The following is a 17,413-nucleotide window of genomic DNA, read 5'->3' as shown; positions in this document are numbered from 1 at the left end:
AGGGCACACATCACTTATGAAACTTATTGATAACAACAGGTCTCAGTTTCCTATATGGGGAGAGGCAAGAGTCTAGACCAGAGGCTCATGTTGAAGGGTTGACTACTGAACTCAGGATTTTATGGTGGTCCTGGTACCCTCTGTTTCCCTAGAAAGCATGAATGTTGAGATAAGGCTCAGACCGAGCATCAGGTCTAACCTGTGTGGGATAACCAGGAACACACTATATTGAGGGCTTCTTTCTGCCAGACTGGGCTATGGGCTGGGCAGGCTAGTATATCTTCTCCATTGCCCGAGGAAAAACCAGGGTTCTGATTGTCCTGCAGCATCTGTTCTGTGTTCTGGCATCTTCCAACAGAGTCTTAAAATCACTGGTGGTTAATGGGGTGTGTATCTTTCAGAAATCCCATGTGTATAAGAAAACCCTACAGGCCTTAATCTACCCCATCTCGTGCACCACACCCCACAACTTTGAGGTCTGGACAGCTACCACCCCAACCTACTGCTATGAGTGTGAAGGACTGCTCTGGGGCATTGCCCGGCAAGGCATGCGCTGCAGCCAGTGTGGGGTCAAGTGTCATGAGAAGTGCCAGGACCTGCTCAATGCTGACTGCCTGCAGCGTGAGTACCCCTATGGGATGAAGGATGGAGAGTCGAGGCAAGAGGGCCTTTCCAAAATAGTTTGCAGTGGCGGGTTAGGATGGCTGAACCACCATTCCTCCAGTCCTTCTGATTCTGAAACTCTTTCCTTTTCAGAGAAGGGAGGGTGCCAAATCAGGGGTGTTGTCTTTCCAGATAACAAGTCTTATAGTATTCTCTTAAGCACCTTTAGGAAAAATTCTTTGAGCTTTTTATAGTCTTCTGATAGAGCTAGAATCTCTTCCAGGATTCAGTTGATCCTAGAGGCTAAACTTGAGTAGTATACAGTGGCCTTATTTCCTAAATGACTAGAGCATGTTTAATCAGGGACTGAAACTAATAAGAAGAGTGAATTCCATGAGGTTCCAGGCTTCACAGAGGAACCTCCGAGGTCTAAACCCTGGAACCCAGGAAAGGAATCATTTACTCCTTGTGTGTAGATTGACCTTTTAGACAACAGTGCCAGGAATAGAAAATTCAAATATATGGAGTCTATTGTACAGGAGAGTGTGCCAGACTCCCAAGGCCAGGCTACATATATGACTTGTATGGTCATGAGGAGTGATGAGAATGGGAACAGGAAAGCAAGTAGCTCCTGTCAGGGGAGGTGGCATTGCCCAAAGCTTCTGTCTCCCTCTTCCCTCCTTCTAGATTAGTACTCACTGTGGCTGGACCCCAGGAAAGGCAGGGGACCTCCTCCTTCAGGTCTCCCCGGTGTTACCCAGAGCCAAGCCATAGTAATGAAAACTTTAAGGATTGTGGTAGAAAATGGGGGGAAATATAATAGTGATCATTTATTAAGTACCTGCTAGATGCCAGGCTCCGGGCTAGATTTTTACATACACTGTCTGAAATAATACTTATTATAACCCTGAGAAATAAACACCATTATCTCCCCTTAGGGGAAAACTAGTTCACCATTGGGGGCGCTGGGGTTGTAGCTCAGTGGTAGAGCACTTGCCTAGCATGTGTGAAGCCCTGGGTTCGATTCTCAGCACCACATAGAATTAAATGAATAAAATAAAGGTCTATCAACAAATAAAAAAAATTAAAAAAAAAAAAAAAAAAAGAAACAAACTAGTTCACCAAGCTAGGAATGATGGAGCTAGAACTTGAATCCAAGTCTATCTGACACCAAAGGCCATACTTTGCTTACCATACCACACTGAAGGTATAAGGCAGAACCCAACTGTGTCCTTCAATGAGTTCTGGGATTTTTATCATGCTTGGCCGTTTTGGATGAGACTGGTGGGGTTAAGCTTGCCCACCACCCTTCCCTGATAACTGAGACATCAGTTGGTATTATTCTGAGTTGGAGAATTGATGAAAATTTTCCATATATATCCAAATAGAATAGTAGAATGACCACCCCCCATCACAATTATCCAGGTTTTATTACCCTTTGAGTAGCATACTCCAGTGACCAAGCAGCAGGCCCCATAGTGACTGACTCTTCCCAGAGATATCCAGTCTCCCTAAGCTTCTCCCACTGCTATACACATCTTCACCCAGGCACTGTTCCTTAGCTCAACCTTGGTCTAGTAGGTGGTCTGTTGGTTAATCCTGCTTTCTGTCTGGCCATCCTTCAGGGGCTGCAGAAAAGAGCTCTAAACATGGAGCTGAGGACCGGACACAGAACATTATCATGGCCATGAAGGACCGCATGAAGATCCGAGAACGAAATAAACCGGAGATCTTTGATGTTATCAGGGATGTCTTCACAGTGAGCAAAGTTGCCCACGTGCAGCAGATGAAAACAGTGAAACAGAGTGTACTGGATGGCACCTCTAAATGGTCAGCCAAGATTACCATCACTGGTGAGCAGGCAAAAGTTGGAGGGAACAGGGATGCCTGGGCTATGGGAAGGAGCCTTGGGAAAAAGCATCTTGAGTGTGAAGGAGCAAGTGATTGGGGGAAAGAAGAGAGAACTGAGGGGAAGCAGGAGAGCCTCATTATTTATCACTCCTTCTCACCTAGATCCTAGAACTTGGAGAGACAAGATTGGTATCTATAAACAATGTGAGCCATAATACAAAGATTTCAAGATAGGAGGAGGGGAGAGATAGGCGACCAGGGAATAGTAAACTAATGGTTTATTTACCAGGTGGGTGGAATTGAAGCACATGCGTACATCAGAGGGAGTAAGTATCAGTGAGGGGTAAATGGTCATTTAGGGAGGGAGCTGGGATTGTTGGGGCTAGTTTTTGAGAGACAGGCAGTGGCCCAAGACTAAGTATAGACATGGAGGCACACGGGGAGAGGAAGGCTGCTTTAAGATGAAGAGCCTATGATTGGTACTACGGAGGGCTTCTGACTTCCTCTGAAGTCTAATCTGAAGCCTCCTATATGTGCTTGGTTTGCAGTGGTATGTGCCCAGGGCCTACAAGCCAAGGACAAAACAGGATCCAGTGACCCTTATGTGACTGTGCAAGTTGGTAAAACCAAGAAACGTACCAAGACCATTTTTGGAAACTTGAATCCTATTTGGGAGGAGAAGTTCCATTTGTAAGTCACAGAGAGTTTTGTCTTATCTGAGACTGTGTATTTTAGAAGCAGCATTACATCCTGCTTTTCTAGTCTTGAGTCCTGGGAAGAGGCAAAGGCAGTGAAGAAATCCCATTTCTCACATTCTTCACTTGGGCAGCAGTCATTCTTTCTCTGAGTTTCTTCTCATAGACTAAAGCACTTTGCCCACACCTTTTCTTAACTTGGGCTATTTATGAGGCCCATGGGTACCCCATGTTGCTTTTTCTAACTACCCTATTATACTTCCCAGCCCTGTCTAGGAAGGGTTGAACCTTTTTTTTTTTTAAATACTAGGAGTTGAACCAAGGGTCATTTAATGAGCCACATCCCCAGCCCTTTTTATTTTTTATTTTGAGGCAGTCTCTCACTAAGTTGCTTAGGGCCTCACTAAGTTGCTAAAGCTGACCTTAAACATGTGATTCTCCTTCCTCAGTCTCCTGAGTCACTGGGATTACAAATGTGTGCTACCATGCCCAGCTAGGTTTAGATTTTTCTAAGGAGTAGGGAAAGAATGTCCTTATCCTACAACTGGATAATTCTGACTCGAAGATGGAAATCTGGGTTCTGGAGAAGCTTCCATTTCTCTTAAGGGAAACTTTTCTTTCTGTCTCAGCTTTCACCTCCGTTCCTTTTTCCATTAACTCATTTTTATAGACTATTTTATGTAATTGTAAAGGTTGATTTTGAAAAAGGGCTAGGAGTTGGACTAACATCTGGAGAATCCAGATGCTTCATCCTCCCACTTCTAAGGCCTAGGGATTAGGACTTTGGATCTGAATCAGGTGGCTGAGCAGGTACCTATGTAGAAACCATCTTCTGTTAGCTCCTCAAAGAATTTATGTGGAAGGGAATTGTGGTATAGTAAAATTAATCTTTGATCCAGGGCAACAGTTACTGGGAGAAGCACCTGTTTCTTTGAGAATCTGAATGATTTCTGCCTGACTATATGACTAATTTTAAATGAACTGGCTCTATGGTCATTTTTGCTCACTTTTAGTAAATCAACTTAAGTTCCTACACAATCTTCAATATCTCAAAATGATCAAGATAGTGTCTGGCTTCAAGAAGATCACTGTTGATTTGTCCATTATTTTTTAATACAGCAGTAGTTACACTAAAATATTGTAATGAAATGTGGAAAGATATTATGAGAACCCAGAAAAAGGAACAGCAGATTCTGCTAAGTACAACTTTTGGGTGAGAGAACAGGACCAGAACAACTTTTGGGTGAGAGGGGAACCTGGGCAATTCTCTTATCCAAAGCAAACACCATAGAGGAAATGGTAATTCAAGGAAATAATAAAGGATGACAGAAGTTCACCAGGCACGTAGTTGAATAGATGGGGAATTTACATAGAGCTAACAAGCAAATAAGACCATATGGACCTACCAGAAACATCTAGCACCTTTACTCGCTTTGTGTCTTAGACTTTGGGAGGGACCTAGCAGTTGCTTCCTCTGTGGCATGTCTAGCAGTTGTCCTGTTGGTATTGCTAGTATAGCTAGCTACAAAGGAAATAAAAATTGACCCTAATTACATATTCCCCTATTGTTTTAGGGCAATAAGGACTAGATAATGACACACACAGCCACTCAAATAAGGAGTGGAGGACCATTTACTGGGATAGACTTATTCATTTGGAACTTTAGTATCATTGGACCCTGACTCTTCTTGCTCTTTCAGGCTCTGAAATACAGTTGATGGAGTTTGGGGGAGGGAATTTGAAGCGATAGGAGTGGTGATGCAGGGTCTTTCTCTAACAGAACTTGCCTAATTTTCTCACAGTGAGTGCCATAACTCCTCTGACCGCATTAAGGTACGTGTGTGGGATGAGGATGATGACATCAAATCAAGAGTGAAGCAGCGGTTAAAGCGAGAGTCTGATGATTTCCTTGGCCAAACCATCATTGAGGTTCGGACACTGAGTGGCGAGATGGATGTCTGGTACAATCTGGGTGAGGAAACCAGACCAGAAAAAGTTGCTAGGAAAGGAGAGCATGAAAGGGGAACTGGGGAAATCACTAATCCCCAAAGCATATCTCCCTACGGAGCCTGTCCAACCTTCAGAGAGCTGACTATGTGTGGGAGTGGAGAACAGGGGAGTTGTAGTGACAGGAACTTGCTCTGGCTGAATATTCTCCAGGTTGCAGGAGGCCCTTTTTCTTCATTCACAACCCTAATGCCTCTAGCTTCCTAACCACTTCTGTTCTCTTACCCAGCTAGTATAGGGTTATTTGTGGACTATATGTAAGTTCACCCTATTGGGCAAATTCCTGGGTTGGTGCCATTTTTTCTCTTGGGTTAAGCCAGGATGGGGCTGTTTACACTGTCTGTAGTTGCATTGGTGTTAATCTCCAGTCTTCTTTCATTCTTAGAGAAGAGGACAGACAAGTCAGCCGTCTCAGGTGCTATCCGACTACAGATCAGTGTGGAGATCAAGGGGGAGGAGAAGGTAGCTCCGTACCATGTGCAGTATACATGCCTCCATGAGGTGAGCCAACAGCCCTTTGTAGGTGGGGAACTGGAAAGCAGGGAGGAGCCCTTGAGGATTGCTAGATGGTTAAGGTCTGGGGACTGTTTCATTTTTTTCCTTGGCTTTCTGTGCTATCTTGGACAACCTGAGGTATGGAGCCCAGACTTGATTCTTTTTTTACTAATGTGAGAACAACCTGCGGGCGCTCAGGAGAAACCAAGTAGTAATTCAAAGGACAGAATTGCTACAGGATCCTATTTACATTCTCTTGGACTTTACCAGTAGGATTTGGTTTTGCTCTTTATCTCTGTTTAACCCTTTCCTTTTCTCTGTTCTGTGTCCTGCAGAACCTTTTCCATTATCTCACAGACATTCAGGGCAGTGGAGGAATCCAGATACCTGAGGCTCGAGGAGATGATGCGTGGAAGGTGTACTTTGATGAGACAGCCCAAGAAATTGTGGATGAATTTTCCATGCGCTATGGCATTGAGTCCATATATCAGGCCATGACGTGAGGCTCCCTTGGGGCTCTGGGAAGTGGCTACTTATTCTTAGGGTGGCTATGAGGAAACATGATGTGGTGGACACGTGCTTAGTGGGGTAGTGTGTAAGGATTTCTTACTTTGCTTTATGCCTCATGGCAAAGGATATATGTAGAAAGGAAGTATGTTTGTATCTCAAGGTATTTATCTGTCTACTCCCAAATTCAAGAATTGGAAGGGAAAAAGGCATAAGATGGAATGCATGTACACACATGCCCAGACATTACAGTCCTGAGCAGTCAGGGCATGTATATCCTCATGTATATGCGGGGATGACCAGCAAGCTTACTTAGACTGGTGTGGGAGTTGGAGAGGGCACTAAACTGTAGGGAAAGCAGTTGTGTGCAGAGTCAACCAGGACTTGCGTAATAGGAATTCATAATTAATGTGAGACGTGTTGGTGAGGCTACCACTAGAGCTGTACACAGACAGCAACCCTGCATAAGCAGAGCAGTGATCACCCCGGCTATGTGTCATTGATCGTATGACCTTATTGAATTCCTACTTGACTTTTGCCGCAAGCTCTACAGAATCTTTGAGAGTGAGGATGCTGTGTTTTTCAGGCACTTTGCATGTTTGTCATCCAAATACATGTGTCCTGGTGTGCCAGCAGTGATGAGCACCTTGCTGGCCAATATCAATGCCTACTATGCCCACACAACTGCCTCTACCAATGTCTCTGCGTCTGACCGCTTTGCAGCCTCCAACTTTGGGGTGAGTGTGATACAAACACATAATGTGCCCATTTGTTATCAATTAATAAAAATTTGATTTTTCCTAGCCAGTTGTATAGAGTCAGTGTGCCTAAAATTCAGGTATTTGCCACCTTGATAGATGAGCCTTCTTTCCTTATGGATATGTAGACTATATTAATTGACTTGGCTCAGACACAGATAAATGATAGCACCACTGTATTTTTAGCAGGATTGCCACCTAGTCTCAGACAAACTCTCTTGGTTAAAAATTTGGCTGAGTCACCATGTTCTTCAGTCTTACAGGTTCACAAATGGACCTTTCTCAATATTATTCAGTTTCTTTGCATCAGACTTAAACCTTTTAAGATTATGTAAGGCTGATGTCTAAGTGAAGATGACAGTGTGTACCCAGACTATTTTCCCTTTCCAGGGTATGCTCTTCTTGGGTTAAGGTACCAAAGAAGTTGAATCATTAACTCATAATGTCACCTGACATAAATTGCTATAAACCAGAAGAAATATTTCTGACCCATCACAGAGGGTCCCTTTGTAGGGATAAAATGACTTATATTCAATCCTCATCAATTGAGTCCATGAGACCTGCTTTTTGACACTAATTACTTTTTTGTTATTGTTGATAGGGTCTTTCTGTAGATGAATTAATGTAATTGATTAAGCATTCAAATATCTGTTCCATTTTGTTTCATTCCATCATGAACTGACATAATCAATATCTAAGAATATAATTAACATGAGTTCTAGGAATGCTGTGCCAACAGCTTTTAGATACATGATCCCACACTTAATTACACTTTTTCTATGAAAATCAACTACTAAAATAGTATGTGTTGTATATTTTGACATTTAAAAAGTATACATTAAGGTAAATTAGAAAGTGGTTTGAAAAGAGACCCCTTACCAGGCATGGTGGCACACACCTGTAATCTCAGCAACTCAGGAGGCTGAGGCAGGAGGATCATAAGTTCAAAGCCACTTAGTGAGACCCTGTCTCAAAAAAATAAAAAGCTGGGAATGTGGCTCAGTGGGTAAGCACCCTTGGGTTCAATCCCCAGTACTCAAAAATAAAAGAGAGACTCCTCATGTCTGATCCTCTTCTCCCTTCCATCTTCACTGCCAGGCCATGGCTATATAACTGCTATGCATTGTCCAAGATAAGTCAAGAAACCTCAGAACTCAGGAATAAGTTGGAGAATGTACTTGACATTTCTTTTATCTGACTAATATTGAAATGCATGAGTGATGTCCTGTTGACTTGGGTATAGAAAGGGATGTTTTCCCTTCTAGGGACTTGACTTTCCCCTCATCAGTGGGAGATTCCCTAGTTTGAGACAGAGCAGCTAAGAAATGGAAAAGGAACCACTTGTCCTCTTTTTCCTTTACCTTGTTTGTTGTTCTCCCCATGGGCAGAGATGGAATAGGAAGTGTTGCCACTCAGATATCTTCTCCATACCCACAAGTGGTTCTGTTTCTGATGCAATTTAGGGGCCTTTGAAATAGATTTTCTCCCTTCTCATTATTTGTTTCTCACCCTCAGAAAGAGAGATTTGTAAAACTGCTGGACCAGCTACACAACTCACTGAGGATAGACCTCTCTACATACAGAGTAAGTGAAGACATGGCTGTGAGATGGGATAATAGATAATATCAAATTCAGTAGGGAGACATAGGCCAATCTTGGTTATATAAAGACTGAAAACAGGAAAATTGGTCTGTCATCACACCATCCCAGGTGGCTAGTGCTACTGACACCTGTGGTTCTCCTAATTCCAAGGACCATGCTGTTTATAAATAGCAGGTCTGGCTGCTTGTTATAGACAGGTTGTTTTTCAATCCCACTCAATATCACTCTACTAGATTCTCTGATAACATTCCCATTAGGGAGTTTCCTGAAGATAATTTCTTCTGGAAGTGCCCTTCAAAAAATTAGATACTTGTGAGGTGATGCACACCTGTAATCCCAGCTACTTGGGAGGTTAAGGCAGAAGGATCATGAATTTGAGGCCCATATGAGCAACATAGGGAGACCTGTCTGAAAAAGAAATTGAATACTTACTTATATTTTCATTTAGTATTTTTTCATACTTCCCTCATTTTTCAGGAGAAGCATGAGAATCTAGTTAGAGGGAAAAAGAATAGCTCGGCATGGGCAAGTAATTTGTATCAGAGGTCATAGCCATGCCTAGTGTGGAGGGAGGAAATAGATGTAGTGGGAGGGTGGATATATTGGATGGGGCAGGAAAAAGAAGATGGGAGTTTTTCAACTCCTCCTAAGTTACATCTTTTTAGAATGGATTTACTACTCACTTAAAATGTGAAATTACAGAGCAGGCAATGTACACACATTTAAAAGTAAATATAAAAATAACCTTAAAAAATCTTTTTTAAAAAAAGTGAGATTTTAATTAGTTATACTTTCAGTGTCCTTCATTTGCACAAATAATGGGGAGATGACTGTATATCTTATTTTTGACATATAAGCAACCATTTCAAGGTTTTAAAACTGACCCTTGGGAGCCAGACATGGTGGCTTATCCTATAATCCCAGCAACTAACAAGGATGAATCAGGAGGATCACAAGTTCCAGGCCAGCCTCAGCAACTTAGCAAGATCTCACAAAAAATAAAAATAAAAAGGGCTGGGAAAGTAGCTCAGTGAGGTAAAGCACCTCTGGGTTCAATCCCTAGTACCAAAAACCAAAACCAAAACAAACAAAAAAATTGACTCTTAAAAGTGGAGAGTGGCTCAGTGCATCCCTTCAGCCCTCCATGGCAGTTTCCTCTTAAAACTCATTCCAAAAGGAATGAAGTAAGGCATGCAGGAAAATCCAAAGGATCTCACTCCAAAGAAGTTCTGCTCAGAGTTCCACCATCTTCTGGCTCTAGAATAGTAGAAGAAATAGGGTCTACTGTATGGAAGTACAGGTTCTAGGTTTCAGATTGATCTTTATGTAGTGGGACTGCATTTATATTCCAGGATGTACAGTTAGATTTTGACTTTTGAAGAACTCACTGGATGTAAGAACCTTCATCCAGGAAAATGGTTTGTGTGTGTGTGTGTGTGTGTGTGTGTGTGTGTGTGTGTGTGTCAGGGGTGTTCATTTGAACAAAAACATTGCATGGAAAGTAGGATTGTGGGGAGGATGTTGCTTTCTGAGCTGTAGAGTATTAATCTCTGCTTTGGGAAGGACCTGTCTTCAGGTTCTTGAAAAGAAAGAGGGAGACCTCTAATATTACAACTTTTTTGCCCAGCTCAACTACAGAAAAATCTCACTCGGTTGCTTTTGATTGCATTACTTTTGGCAGGGAAGGTTTTCATATTTCCCTGTTCCTTTCTTACATTTGCTTGGTTTGCAACAGAATAATTTCCCTGCTGGGAGCCCTGAACGGCTTCAGGATTTAAAATCCACAGTGGATTTGCTGACCAGCATTACTTTCTTCAGAATGAAGGTAAGGATGAACTGGGCTAATGGGTTGCTGGACTGAGGCCGTAACCACAGGAGAGTAAGCATCATTGGGCAGAGTTGGTGGCTACAGGATTCTCTAAGCTTACATTTCCTTACACCTGTTCCCTGGGTTACTTCTGAGAGAGTACATAGACCATAGGATAACAAGGCTGAGTTGGAAGTTCTCCCTATTTGCTTTCCTGGCAATTTCATCCCATGGCAAGGTCTGGGAAACCAAAAAGGAATGGAAGAATCTGGGGAATGCTGGGAGGATATCCTACATAGGTGAGCAGGACCCTGAACCTGTATTTCTTCTGTCAATCAACAGGTGCAAGAACTGCAGAGCCCTCCACGAGCCAGCCAAGTGGTAAAGGATTGTGTGAAGGCCTGTTTGAACTCCACCTATGAGTATATCTTCAACAACTGCCATGACTTATACAATCGCCAGTACCAGCTGGTAAGAAGATTGGGATCTAGTGGGGCCAGCTGACTGTGGCTCTTTGGAGCCTGAGATTTTCTTTGCTAGAGTCATGAAAGGAGCTCAGGACAAAGTCCTTGTGCTTAAGGGTAAGTGAGTTGTAGAATATGAAATATCTAATTGAGATGTTTGTGGATTAATATGGACTCTTGGACAAAATGTGACACCTGAGTTGAACAGAAATAGCAGTAAGGTTTACTTTGGTGCTGAAGAAAGTGAACCTCTTTTTGAGCACAGTTGAGGCATTCAGTAGTGAAATTCTCAGTTCATTGCAGTCTTTTTTTCTTACTGAAGGTTAATTTTGTTCTGACTCATGTGGATTCCTATAAGTTCTGTGCCGCCTTCTCCTGAGATCTATTGCTGTCCCTCTGAGCTCCTGGCTCATGAAAGTTTAACTTTTCTCTCTGGTCACTTTTGTTCTGCAATTTGATATCTTCTGAGGTATAATAACCATCTGATTCTCAAGGCCAACCTGCTCCTGTGAGGCTGGCTGTTTTACCTGTTTTAGACTGGCATCCTAAATCAGTGCCTGGTGACTTATACCTTTCTCTAGATCCTTCAGATTTACATATATATTTCCCCCTTCTCATTTCGAAGCCTGGACTTCCTTCTGGATCCAATTACTCAGTTATAGTTCCTGTCAGGAATGTCTTGCTAGCCATATATTTACAGAGTAACTTTTCTTCAGTCTTATAAATGTTTGTCCTAGGCCAGGTCTGAGGAAAGCACAGTACTTCTTTAGTAAAACTTCAGTCTCATGAGCATATATGTAACTTTAATAAAAGTAGTCTGTTAGAAGGGCCTCTTTAAAAAGGGATAAGATTGAAAAGATTCCAAGGAGGAAGTCATTCTTGATCAGATATGGGGGAAAGCTACATAAAACAAGGGGCATTTGAGATAGATTTTGAAAGGTAATAGGACCAAATGATAGGACTCTATTGATCTAAATTTATTGAGCATTTATCATTTAGTGAATATATCCTATTTTTAATGCTTCCTAGGAGAACCTTAGTGAAGACTAAAATCTTTTTCATGTTGCCTCCTCTCATTTCCAAATGTGTTTTTTGCACCAGTCATACGTTTAAGGCTTCTTTCTTTTAAGGTTTATAAAAATTGGTTCTAACATCCATGGGAGGTTTTTCTGGGATCTTTGTTTTGCTTGCTATATTCTGGCTCCCTCTGTCAACCATCTATGAATTCTCTCATATTGGGGGAAAGCACTGTCATCACTTTTGATCTTTCAGTTATGCAGGTATTGGTTTGAATATTTGGTTCCCGTGCCCCAGCATGAGAATGAACTATTGATTTTGAAGAGTGCCTGCAAACCATTCAAGGACTTGCTTTAGCCTTTTTTATTTTGCTATCTGCTTTTTACTTTCTCTCATTCTCATTTTCTCATTGTTTAATATTTACACTGGGGTAAAACTCCTTGATATTTTTTAACATTTCCATTACTGACCTTCCTTCAGTCATCAGTTCAATCATCCATCCATCCATCCATCCATTCATCCATTTAATATCCAGGGCATTAGAGATGTAAAGTTAAGTAAGACATCCCTCTGCCTTTGGGGAGCTTATTGTTTACTGGAGGTGGAAGCAAAATGCTACATTTATTGTTCTTTTTATTTTTATTATATTTTATTGTAATTCTAGTTCTCTGATAGGTCTATACTAGAGTTTCACAGAGGGTGTTCTGGGACCCCACAGGAATGGCATCTAATCACACTAGGGGTGTCAGGAAAAATTACCCAAGTAAAATTCAACCTGGGTTTTAAGGAAGGAGTAGGATATTTAGCTCAAGAAAGGAGCTAGAAGGAATAAGGAGGGGATACCATGTGGAGAAAATAGAATGTTTGGTAGCACAGAACTGTGCATAAGTATGTTAATTTAAGGAAATAAAAACAATTTAATGGGGATAGTTATAGCATCAGGCTTTGGAATTCAGCTATCTGGGAACGAATCTTGGTTCTGCTATTTACAGTTATATAACCCCCAGTTTCCTCATCTGAAAATGATAATAATTTCTTTTCAATGGAGTTATTGTGACAATCAAACAAGATAATGTGTATAAAGTCCTTAGAGTGCCTGGTACCATAATAAGGAAGCGGTGGTCATGGTGTGATGCTGGCTTCAACAGAATAGAAGTGGTAAGGCATGAGGTTGAGAGATGTCATATTCTGAAGAAACTTTGTCTCAAGATAAGGAGTTTAAACTTAATTGAAGACCATTGAAAGACTTTACGCAGAGGAATAACACTGAGATTTCTCTTATAGAAAGATCACACTGACAGCTCCCTAGAGGAGGTATTGGATTGAAGTTTAAAGACCAATCAGGAGATCCTTGAATGATAAGAGTCAGCCAGGATCATGTTAGCAAAAGTAAAAGAAAGAGATATATTTAAGTGATGTTAATGAGGTAGAATCAATAGGACGTAGATTCTGTCTTGGTTTCTGGTAACTTCTTAGTGATACAGGCTTATTATTAAGCCTTTGCAGTGACAACATCCACTCCAGTAGCTCTGTGGAAACCCCTACTTATTCCTTCTGGGGTCTAGATATGGAGGGCTCCTCTCTTCCTGAGATCCACCACTATTCTTTTGCCTTTTCTCAAGCAAGCCTTTTTCTTACCCAGCAAGGCACGTAGCTTCCTAGATGCAGTTCTTCTCCCTAATGACCTTTAGTGGATTCACAGAAGTCCTACGCTTCTGAAAGTTAGGCCAAAAAGCATATAAGGTCTGGCTAGTAGTTCATGCAGAATTAGAAGGAGCTTCTCAGAGCTGAGATATGTATGTGTGGTGGAGCAAGGGGGCTTAGAGAAGGGATACCACTAGAAGGGCTGCCTGTCAGGGTCATATAGAACTATACCTACTTAGTGAGGCTGGAGAGGAGCTCACTTCAGCCAGGGAGTCATCTACCAGAGCAAATGAGAAGGAGAAGGAAGGGGATGGGTACTTTTGTGTCTCCTGGACTGACCAAAGCTGGGCCTGGGAAGTGACCTTCTTAAGGGATGCAGGGCCTCCTAGTAGTGACCCCTCTCATGGAACAGGCACAATCTTGTGGAAGACAGGCTCTAGGAAGGGTCCCTGATTCTAGAGGAAGGGACATGGGATGGGGAATAAAAAGAGAAAGATTTGAGATACTCTCCAATTCTATTGTCTCTCACTGTCTCCTCTGGAACAAGAAGCAGGAGCTACCTCTAGAGGAACAAGGTCCCAGCATTCGGAACCTGGATTTTTGGCCCAAACTCATCACACTCATTGTGTCAATCATAGAGGAAGATAAAAATTCCTATACACCTGTTCTGAACCAGTGAGTATTACCCTACATGACCCTGTCTTGTTGGTGATTGGTCTGTCCATCTGTCTAACAGCTTCTTTCTTTCCTATCTCTGTATGTTTACAGTGCCACCTCTTCCTCCTGTCCGTCAGTCTGTCCCTCTGTCCCTTGTATCTGTCTGAGTAACTGTTTCTGGAGACAGGTGTGGAAACATAATGGGGGGTCCTGCCTAGACTGAGCCAGCCTCCCTGGAGTGAGAGGCTGCTGGGAGCCCCAGGGGATCCAGAGACCATGTGTGTATGTTTCTGTCCATTGTGATTAAAGTGGGCCTTCTAGAGCCCACCCCTTGCCTTTTCTCCTCCACCTTATTTAGCTTAGGCCTGCCTTCACCCTCAACCCTCCTCTGGACCTCAATTCCTTGCTTTTTGTGCATTCTCTCCCCTGGACCCTGCTTGCCTCAGGGGATCCCCTTTGACCTCACTTAGCCTATCATCAGTCCCTGGGTTCCTTTTCTCCATATGAGACTAGCTTTGTTCCCTTGGCTTCTCCTCTCTTCAGTATGAACTCCAAGAAGTAGGGGTCTTGGAATGAATCACATCAGATAGCTCGTCCCTTGTTTTCTGATTGTAGTTTCTTCTGTCATCCAGGTTTCCTCAGGAATTGAATGTGGGAAAAGTCAGTGCAGAAGTGATGTGGCATCTGTTTGCCCAAGACATGAAATATGCCTTAGAGGGTAAGGATCTGACCAAGTCAGTGGGTTTCAGGCTCCTAGCCCAAGCACCTTGTAAGCAATCCCATCCTCTCTTGGACAACTATAAGTTCTGGGTAAATGGTGCACTGAGACTAGAGGGATTCTAGCCATGGTGGGAGGGTGGGCCTTAGGAGTCCTTAGATGGGCAGAACTGCAGCCAAAGGAAATAATAGAAACAGCTATGTGTGTGCGTGCACACGCATTCATACATAGATGTAGGTTATACCAAGATAAACTCCTCCCATGGTGGGCATTCTGGAAAGGTGGCTTCCTCTTCCCAAGCAAACCTTTTTCTTATCCAGCTAGGCAAGTAGCTTCCAAGAGAACAGCCTCATGAAACCTATCCTATTGTTTTAAACAATCAGAGAACCTTAAGGACATAGGTAGATATTGTTATTTTCTCATGCTGGGCACTAACTGACCTAACTTTCCTTGAAAGCTGCTCTGGGTTAATGTGACAAAGCCAGTTCTTTCCTCATTACCCCTATAGAGTAGGGCCACAGATGTTATTATTCATCTTGTTCATTTAGCTTATTCTTTTCTTCAATTCCTACCTTGGTTCACAAAGATACCTGTGTCACCTTCCCATCTGTACTCATTTGTGCTCACCTATTTAGCTGTCTTTCCTGTCTGTTTGTATAGGATTGTCTTGCTCCTCAAAGTAGATCTAGAAGGAGGAGGACCTAGAGCAAGTACAAAGTAGAGTCTGGATCTGTTATTTGGGTAGAGGGCAGTGGAAATGGTCAACACTCAGACTCTTAAAACTTATGAGTTTTAGAAGCAATTAATCTTAAGGTTGAGAGAGACCTCGAAGATTTGCAGTAAGTTTGTGAAAAACCACAAACTACACACATACATTCTGTAATTCAACCCCAGCGCAGGAGATACATCTTTCTCACACTGGGTCTACCCTGGAGCTATAGCCCACAGTTCACCTCTCAAGCTACTGAGAAGGTCTCTAGTCTTCCTTCAGGCAGCAGTCACCAAACTGAATTCATTTGATCTCATTCTTTAAGAACTCCAGCTCCTATGGGTTCAGGGGAAAACATAAATAATCATGAAAAATAAATCAGTTACACAAGTAAGGGATAGCGTGTGGTGGAGTAGAGGTTTTCAGACTAAAATATCTGAAGAGTTAAGTTAATTAAAAAAGGGAAACCCTTTTTCCTGATGCCAGTGATCAACTTTCTTTCATCAGTCATATATAGGGTTCCAGGTGAGATATCTTTTAAAAAGGAGTTCAGCTAATGTTTAAAACAAACACAAACTGACTGTGGTAGGACGAGCCTATAATCCCAGCTACTTGGGCACCTGAGCCAGGAGGATCACAAGTTTGAGACCAGTCTGGGCAATTTAGTGAGACTGTCTCAAAAATTTTAAAAAGGGCTAGGGATGTAACTCAGAAGTAGAATACTTTACCTAGCATGTGTGAGGTCTTGGGTTCAATCCCCAGTACTGCAAAAAACAAACAAAATTAACCACACACATACACACACACAGTTAAAAACTGCTTAAAGAGAATGAACAACTGTACTGGTTTCAGATCTCAGTTTCACTACTTATTTAGCAGTGTGACCTTGGACTGAGCTGCTTAATCTTTGTGAACTCCCCTTTTCTTATTTGCAAAATGGGAGTGATGATGGCTTCAATTTCATTGAGCTGATGAAACAACTGAGGTATATAGAACATAGTTAGCATACTGCCTGGTACTTACTCAGCCCTGAATAAATCTTAGCTATTAAGAACAGAAAGTAACCATTATAGGCAGAGATACAATGAACAAATTTTTTATTTTTCTTTTTGCAGTCCTGAGGATTGAAACCAGGTTCTCTATACCACTGGGCCACACCCCCAACCATTTTTATTTTGTATTTTGAGACAGGGTCTTGCTAAATTGCTGAGGCTGACCTCAAACTTGTTATTTTCCTACCCAAGTTGCTGGGATTACAGGCATGAGCCACCTTGTCTGGCACAAAGTAGAATTTTAATAAGATTTTACCTCTGTAAAACAGAGCAGCTAGGACAGGGAGATGGAAACAGAGAACACAGACAATGAATGACTATTGTAACAATTTAGGGATGAAAGGCTGGAGTTGGGATTAGAGCAGAGGAATGGAGAGGGAATAATGGGCTTCAATAGACATTAAAAGAAATGATAGCTGAACCTAGTGATTCCTAGAATATGGAGGGCAAATGATGGGGGACTGGATGATAAAGGGCAGCATTGATGCTTATCGTAAAATGGAAACTTAAAATGCTGTCCTTCAAGTATTTTCTAAGTAGACTTTATTGGGATATAACTTTTATATAATCAAGTAAATGCACTTTAAGAATGCAATTTGATAATTTTTTTAAAAAATCCATGTAAATGTTCTTTCAATTAAAACATGAGACAGAAAGTTCCCTCCTGCTCCTTTTCAGTAAATTACTAATTGTTTATTAAATATTTTCTTTGTGCCAGGCAGTGTGCTAATTCTTGGAGCCCCACTGAGATGAGTAAGGCATAGTCCCAGCCCTTGAGAAGCTCATAGTCCAATCTAGAAAACATATATAAATTGGTAGTTAAAATA

General features: G+C 42.0%; 1 protein-coding gene across 1 annotated transcript in view; it reads left to right on the top strand.

Moving 5' to 3' along the window:
• Unc13b (unc-13 homolog B) overlaps positions 1–17,413 on the top strand; it is a 215,012-nt gene that overhangs the window by 186,453 nt on the left and 11,146 nt on the right. Inside the window, 12 exon segments of the mRNA XM_047524555.1 lie at positions 402–621; positions 2,229–2,456; positions 3,003–3,144; positions 4,952–5,121; positions 5,542–5,657; positions 5,987–6,150; positions 6,745–6,895; positions 8,432–8,500; positions 10,254–10,343; positions 10,668–10,796; positions 13,998–14,125; positions 14,740–14,825. Of these exon segments, the coding sequence (XP_047380511.1) occupies positions 402–621; positions 2,229–2,456; positions 3,003–3,144; positions 4,952–5,121; positions 5,542–5,657; positions 5,987–6,150; positions 6,745–6,895; positions 8,432–8,500; positions 10,254–10,343; positions 10,668–10,796; positions 13,998–14,125; positions 14,740–14,825 (1,693 nt within the window).

This window comes from Sciurus carolinensis, chromosome 14, assembly GCF_902686445.1.
Source record: "Sciurus carolinensis chromosome 14, mSciCar1.2, whole genome shotgun sequence".
NCBI lineage: Eukaryota > Metazoa > Chordata > Mammalia > Rodentia > Sciuridae > Sciurus > Sciurus carolinensis.
Note: the sequence above shows the minus strand (reverse complement) of the source record. Positions and strands in the feature narration are given on the sequence as shown.